This window comes from Otolemur garnettii, unplaced genomic scaffold (genome assembly GCF_000181295.1).
Source record: "Otolemur garnettii isolate 467f Iridium unplaced genomic scaffold, OtoGar3 scaffold00047, whole genome shotgun sequence".
NCBI lineage: Eukaryota > Metazoa > Chordata > Mammalia > Primates > Galagidae > Otolemur > Otolemur garnettii.
In genome coordinates, this window is record NW_003852442.1 from 19187 (window position 1) to 26078 (window position 6892).

A 6892-nucleotide genomic window follows, 5' to 3' on the forward strand; every position below is an offset into this window, starting at 1 on the left:
AAAAAAAAAAAAAAAAAGGCTTTGTCTTCTCTGGCAAAGTCTTGTCCAGAGGTGAACTGGGGTAAAGGAAGCTGCAAACTGAGTGCCACATCGGGCACAGAGCTGTCTCTGTGGTGCAGGGGTGGGGGTTTGGTCACACCTGCGAGGCTGCGAGGGAGGTGGTGGCCAGTCATGAGGCAGGCTGGGTTTGGGGCTCCAGCTACATGTACTAAGCCAAGGCATGTCAGGACTGACAGTGTCTCAGATGTAGCCCAGAGAGCAGGGCCTGTGTTTGGGCTATAATGTGAAGTGACAGACTGTGCACACAGCTGGTGTCACAGTACTTAGATGTCCCCAGTGAGAACGGCTCGAGGTCTGAGCTTAGAAAGTACCACCAGCCTGGGGACCTCTCATCCGCTGGGGTTTGTGTCTAGTGTGCCCCAGGAAGTCTAAGTTCTGGTGCCATGGAAACCAAGGCTGGCAGAGTCCTACACGCATCGGTCACTTAACTTCCTGACCACAGGCCCTGCTCCCACCACCCCCCTCCTACCTTCTATATGTTCATGGTAGGCTTCAAAAACTGCCTCAATCCCTTGCCACTTGCGCCGGGGGGCTTCTTCGTCCTCTTCTCCATCCTCGTCCTCATCGTCATCTTCTGAGTCCTGGTCCATCTCCTGGGTGGGGGACCCCTTCCTTGTTGTGGGGGGCTCCTGCTGCCCGTTGTGCTGGGGTAGAGAGACCCGGCTGGAGGACTGTAGCTCAGGAATGTTGTAATGGACGGATGTGTCAACTTTGTGGTTCTGCTCTGCAGACAGCACAGCCACGCTCCCTGGTGAGGAGAGGACAGGGCACATGTCACAGTGTGGGGGGTATGGACATGGGTGTGGTTTGCAGAGGTAGCTCTGGCTGCTGGTCTTTAGGCAGACAAGAGGGTGAAGCGTGAAGAGGAGGGAGCCGCCAGAACCGCCTCAGGACAGCAACAAACTGAGCTCCCACACATCCTGGTGTGTGAGGGTGGGGACAGTTGGCCCTCAGCCAATACTTTCCCCTCTTCCCCTGAAATGCACAGCTGGGGTTCTGCCCTCTGCTGGGAGTCAGCTTTGCTGTGACCTGTTTAAGCAGGGTCTTTGCTGTCTCAGGGCACAGCAGCCCCCAAGGCAGGCTTAGTTAATGGACTGGTTTGGCTCAAACTGGCTGGGTAACTTCAAAATTGTGAGGAGACAGTCTAGTGTACGAGGAACGAATAGGAATAAAACAAGGCAGGAAACATGTCCTAAGGCCACAGAAAAGACTGTGTAAAGTGCATCTGGAAAGGACTGGGAGGGCTCCTGGATGCGTCTAGAAGCAGTCTACAGTCCACTCGTCCCTTGCTTGCTGTATTAGTTCCAGGACCCTCCAGGATACTAAAACCCAAAGACGCTCAAGTCTGTTAAATGGCATAGTAGTTGCAGGTAACCTACATACTGCCACCTGTATGCTGTGGACTACTCCTAATACCTAATGCAATGCCACCCACAGTTTCATTTGCGTGGACTCAAGGTACTTTGCACAGGGCCAACTCAAGCTTTGTTCTTTGGAGTTTCATGGAATTAGAACACACAGTAAGGCTAATGTAACATTGCTGACAGCTACCCCTGTGAAAGGAACTCTATCTTCAAACTGTCTTGAAAAATCTGATTTTCAAATAAATTCATGATAAAAATCCCATCAAGCACTTGTCTTGATTTTGGGGGAGTCTGTCAATCACTGTTAAAACCAGTGGCCTGGTGTTCTCCCCTCTGCTTCTTAGGGGTCACTTTACCTGTCAACAGTGTTTACTCAGGTAAAAGGCAGCAGCACCCTGTGAAGGGATGGATACTCCTTAAAACGCTGTTTGTTTATTCAGCTGTTATGGCTTGTGATAAAATAGAAACACTTAAACATGGTTTTTTGGGCAGCGCTCCTGCTCACTGGGTAGGGCACTGGCCACATACACCGAGGCTGGTAGGGTCGAATCCAGCCCAGGCCAGCTAAAACAATGACAAATACTACAACAACACATAGCCGGGCAGTGTGGCAGGTGCCTGTAGTCTCAGCTACTTAGGAGGCTGAGGCAAGAGAATCGCTTGAGCTGTGACACAACAGCTTGAGACTCTGTCTCAAAACAAAACAAACAAACAGTTTTGGCATAACTAAATTATTTTCTCCTAGCTATTGGAGTTCATAAACATTTATGTAATTCATCCTCAGTAGTTACTCAGTTGTTGAGGATTCTTTTCTAATCAGTTTCAACTTTTGATTCGTAGGATAAAATGTAGTGACCCCCCCATTCTCTGAACTTCAGTGGATCTGAAGACAGCTGTGGAGCTAAGGCAACAGTTCTGTAACTGCTGCCAGGCCTGGTGTAGTGGACACCCACTGGTGCCCAGACAAAGGACCACAGGACTGGCTGGTAGGTCCTGTGGGAGACTCTAGAAGTCTTCTTGCTGAAGACTGCACAGAGTAGGGCACCACTTCTGGATTTGATATAACTCCGTACTACTTGCTACACATGTTGGGAGTATGGTCCAGAGACCAGCAGGGTCAGGGTCACCAGGAGCCTCCTGGGAGCAGAGTCTTGGCCCCACCACAGGCCTGTACCTGATGCGATCCTCAGGTGCCTCACGGGCACTGAGGTTTCAGAGGCACCATCCCTGCGCACGTGACTCAGTAGGGGGAGCCCAGAGCCTCGGCGGAGCAGCTGCTGGCGCTCAGGACCATTAGCCAGCTGCTCTAGCAGCATGGGAGCCGAGTGGGGACGGGCAGCCTCATTACCTTTATGCTTCTGTAGGGCCTTCTGGGTGGACTGCAACACCGACTCGTGGAACTGATGTGCAAACTCTTCTGCCATGAAGGGCTCCCACGGTTTGCTCTTCCCGTTGACGCTGTGGGACAACGGCACAGGAATGTCCTTGGGTGCAGTGCCCCGGATGTAATGAAGCATGCTCAGGCTCTTCTTGCCCCCGGGGGCCTCACTCAGCCTGGCCTTCTCACCACTGGCAGGGGCTGGCTCCTGGGGCCGGAGCTGTTCCAGTTTCCCAGACTCCACGGCCTTTGGGACATCAGACAAGGAAGTAGCAACAGGCTTATCTGTATCCGGAGAGGCTGGCTGTGTGGCTGGTTCTTTTAGAGACAGAAAGCGAAAGAAAACGTTAAAACCTGCAAGTTAACAGGCTGAGTGTTCAGCACGTGAACCCTGGTCTCTAACGCTTCCATTTAACAAAGACCTGGTACAAAACAAGACTTAAAGGACAAGTAACCCTGTGCACACAGCTACAGTCTGAAGTCACTGGCTGTTCAGCAGCAAGTCCATCCTTGAAAGGTGCCCCAAGAAAGCACCTGGGGAGAAAGAGTCTGAAGAAGCAAGTTGCTTCGGTCCAACTGGGCAAGAAAGAACACGTGTGAGGACTGGGAGCAGAGATGGGCTGTGAAGATGCCCTGCTTCATCTGGTAGGGCAGAGCGGTGCTGGCAGAGACGTAAGAAGAGCAGAGGTGGGAAAGCAGCTGCTGGCAAGGCCTGCACGGCAGAAAGGGTGAGACAGAGATGGAAGAAGAGGAGGCCACAGCAGGGCCAGCAGGCAGGCTGGTGATGGACAAGGCTGCACGCTATGAGGCTGGAGCAGGTCCTTCCTGGGACAGCACCTCAGTGGTTCAGGGCAGCCCTGGACTGACCTTCAGACAAGCCTTGGAGCCGCAGCAGAGGGATGATGGTTATGACCACACTGACCACCTCACAGAGCTCTACAGAAGCTGGGACCCTCACCTCAATTTTGAACCTGCTTCCTGACTCTTACACTGTGTCCTGAGAACTGTCCCCACTGTGTGGGAACTGTACACTTGCATGAGAGGGACAGAAAGGTCTCCAGGAGGTCAGATTCACAACGATGAACACCTTGAGTGGTGGCCTCTGACCCCAGGCAGCCCATAGGGTGGTCCCCGGCATGGTGGGCAGGGCTGTCCTTCCCTTACCGCTCAGGGAGACAGCAGGACTGTCCCTCGGAGAGTTTGTCAAGGAGTCTGCCATTGCTGCTGACAGTGCCTTCTGCTTCATGGCACGGAGCATTTCAACAAGTTTCTCTTTGTCTATGAGAAAAGCAGCCTGAGATTAACGAGGCAGTTGTATCATTTTTGAGAGGGAAGGATAGTGGGATTCTAGCCTAGTTCTGACAGGCAGGTGCAAGCACTTTAAACCAAGAAAAACCAAAATTAAGTGCCACAGGATGGGACGAGCATGCCCAGATTCCTCTTGGCCTTGCTATGTAATGGTCCAGGCATATTCCAAAGCAGCTGATCGTGCAGTAATCACAGCTCTTCTATGGTGACTTCGGCAGGACAGAGTCTTAAGACACAGGCAACAGGCTCTTCTGTGGTGACTTCGCAGGATAGAGTCTTAAGAGACAGGAAACCCCAGAGGCCCACGGCTGGCCTCTGAACAGAGCCTTCTCTCCCCACACTCCAGGCACTCAAGTGCAATCCCACAAGTGGTATCATGTCCTGGTAAGGCACGACAATCTCAGCATGTCCCGTGGAGTGTGTCCCTGTTTCCAAGGCCCTTCTTCATGAAACAGGCAGCTAGGGTGCCTATGGCTTCCTCTAGAAATTTGGCCACGCAGAAAGATGCTTTGTGTACACAAAACTGCACGCTTCTGGGATTGGTGCTGGTGACCAGCATGTTACCAACCCTCAAAGGGAAAGCAGAACCTCCACCTACTGGTGAAAACAGGAAAATAAACTGCTACGGTCCAATGAAGAAACACGCTGAAGTAACCAGGGAACCAAGAAGGACGTTTTGCTTTCCTCTGCCTCTCCAGGGAGTTGGCCAGGTGTCTGAGGGACCCAGAGGCACAAGAAGGGCATAGCTGGTAATGTCAGTGTCTTGGCGCCATGGTGGTGTACGATGGGCAGACGGAAGCAGAAACCCGCAGAAGTGCAGCTGCCGCACAGCTCCTGCTGTGTGCGTCTAGCCCAAAGGGTCTAGATGGATGTGGATGGCCAGACTGATCTACCTAGAAGCATCTCTCAGGGGAGGCCATCCAGTCACAGCCTGTGCTGGGTATGCTGCCTTGGCTACAGGCCATGCCCATATCCCCTTCCCCAGCCCTCCTGCCATCAGAATACAAAGTCCAGTGGACCACATCAGTGGTCCAGCAAGAGGAAAAGCCTACACCATGCAGACCCGGGGTCCCTGGCACCTCCCCTCACTTCCAGGCGGAACTGCCAAAGCATCTGCTCAAAGATATGCCTGGTGGGCACTAGAAGGTGAATGAGAGACAGGGCTGTAGTCAGCTGTAGACAGGCTCTACACACAAGAAGAAAACCCTCGAGTCTGTGTTCACCCAGGATATAACAAGAGCAAACAGGCTGAACATGCCACGTCAGAGCCACCAGGGTGGGTGTGAGAAGGCAGAGACGCTGCCTCAGGATGGCGTGTTCCCATATCCTGCCTGAAGGCCATGGGCCCCACCTGCTTCTGAATGAAAACCCCGCGGCCACCCCAGTGAGCCCCTCCTCGCCACCCTATGCAAGGCCAGGTGACGCCATACCTCTCCTCTTCTCGGCGCTGATATGGGTCAGGTTGAAGATGGTCAGGAACTTCTTCTTCTCTTCGAAGTTAGGGCTGTTGTTCATCTCATCTGGGCTGTAGCGGGTGGACAGGGCCAGTCTCGGTGAAGGTGTCTGCCGCTTGCTCTGCACCACCGGAGGCGATGGGCTTCTCTCTCTCAGCATCCTCCGCCGCTTCCTCCGCTTCTGGGCCACCAATTCCTCCTTCTGCTGTTGGGTGGTCAAGCCAAAAAGTTGCAAAAACTCTAGCTTCTAGATTGGGAAAGAAAACAAATGAGTTTGAAGCCACTGACAGTGGTATGTTTTCACTGTCTCGGGGTCCCTCTCCTAGGGTCCTTAATCTGTAGATTACCACGGCTGACTCCGTGATGGCCCCCAGAGGAACTGTGGGTGGGGTGTCAGACCATGCCAGGACCTCGCGAAGGTGGGACGGCCAGGGAAATGGAAGCCAAGAGTCAGGCACTGAGGTGGGGACCAAGACCCCAGCCCAGAGCATGCCACAGCAGCTGGGAGAGCCCAGTACCTCAGAGGATGTGTCCAGCTTAAGGGGTGGCTGCTCAGCCACGCAACGCAGGTGGGCCCTGACCTCCTCCTCGTCGCTCTCATCGTAAGAGTCGTCCAGATCGTAGTAGTACCCTGGTGGCAGAAGAGGTGTGCTCAGCCAGTGGAGCCTTGGACTGTGGGGTGGGTGTGCACTCAGGGGCATGTGTGTGACCACCCAGGCAAAAGCCTGCCTTAACTCTGGCCCTAGGGCTTTTCAGGGCTAGTAGGTACCAGGATCCACGGTATCAGTGGGCCCCACATGGCTCAGTGAGTCCTTGTTCCGAGGACTGCCCAGCCATATGGGATCCACAGCTCCAGTGGCCCCCACATGGCTGAGTAGTCCTTGGAACACTGACCCCTAGCAAGGACCACACAGGCCTGGGGCTGTGTCCATGGCAGCACAAGGCTGTACACACATGTTCCTTCGTGCTGTGGCCATCTGGGTCCAGCAGCTGGGAAGGAACAGGCACACACAGGTTCATCCTCTCAAAAGCACAGAGAATAATGCCCCTGAAACAGGGGCACTGGGGTGTCTTCTCCTCCTTTAGAAGGCAAGTTTAGGAGAAAAGCCCCAGTTGGGCCCTAAATCTAGTCTAGACCATGGAAAGACTTCCTGAACTCAGCCTCTGATGAAGGAGGTGGAGTTGAGCACGAGACTGGACCTGAGTTTCCAGTAAGAGAAAAGCTGGTCTGGAGCCCTTTATTGGGTCTGCTACAGCCGTCAGCCCTTGCTCCATCCTGGCCAGAGGTGCAGGTGGGGCAGCCCCTGCACCTGGTTTGCTTACCTGCC

The 6892-nt window shown here is 53.7% G+C and overlaps 1 protein-coding gene across 2 annotated transcripts in view; it reads right to left on the bottom strand.

The window, feature by feature from the left end:
* GSE1 (Gse1 coiled-coil protein) overlaps positions 1-6892 on the bottom strand; it is a 104083-nt gene that overhangs the window by 3355 nt on the left and 93836 nt on the right. For both annotated transcript variants that reach the window (XM_023514077.1, XM_012806166.2), the window contains 5 exons: positions 6083-6195; positions 5541-5811; positions 3967-4080; positions 2773-3120; positions 530-808 (listed from right to left, as the gene is read on the bottom strand). In XM_023514077.1, coding sequence (XP_023369845.1) covers positions 530-808; positions 2773-3120; positions 3967-4080; positions 5541-5811; positions 6083-6195 — 1125 coding nt within the window. The remainder of the gene's footprint in view (positions 1-529; positions 809-2772; positions 3121-3966; positions 4081-5540; positions 5812-6082; positions 6196-6892) is intronic.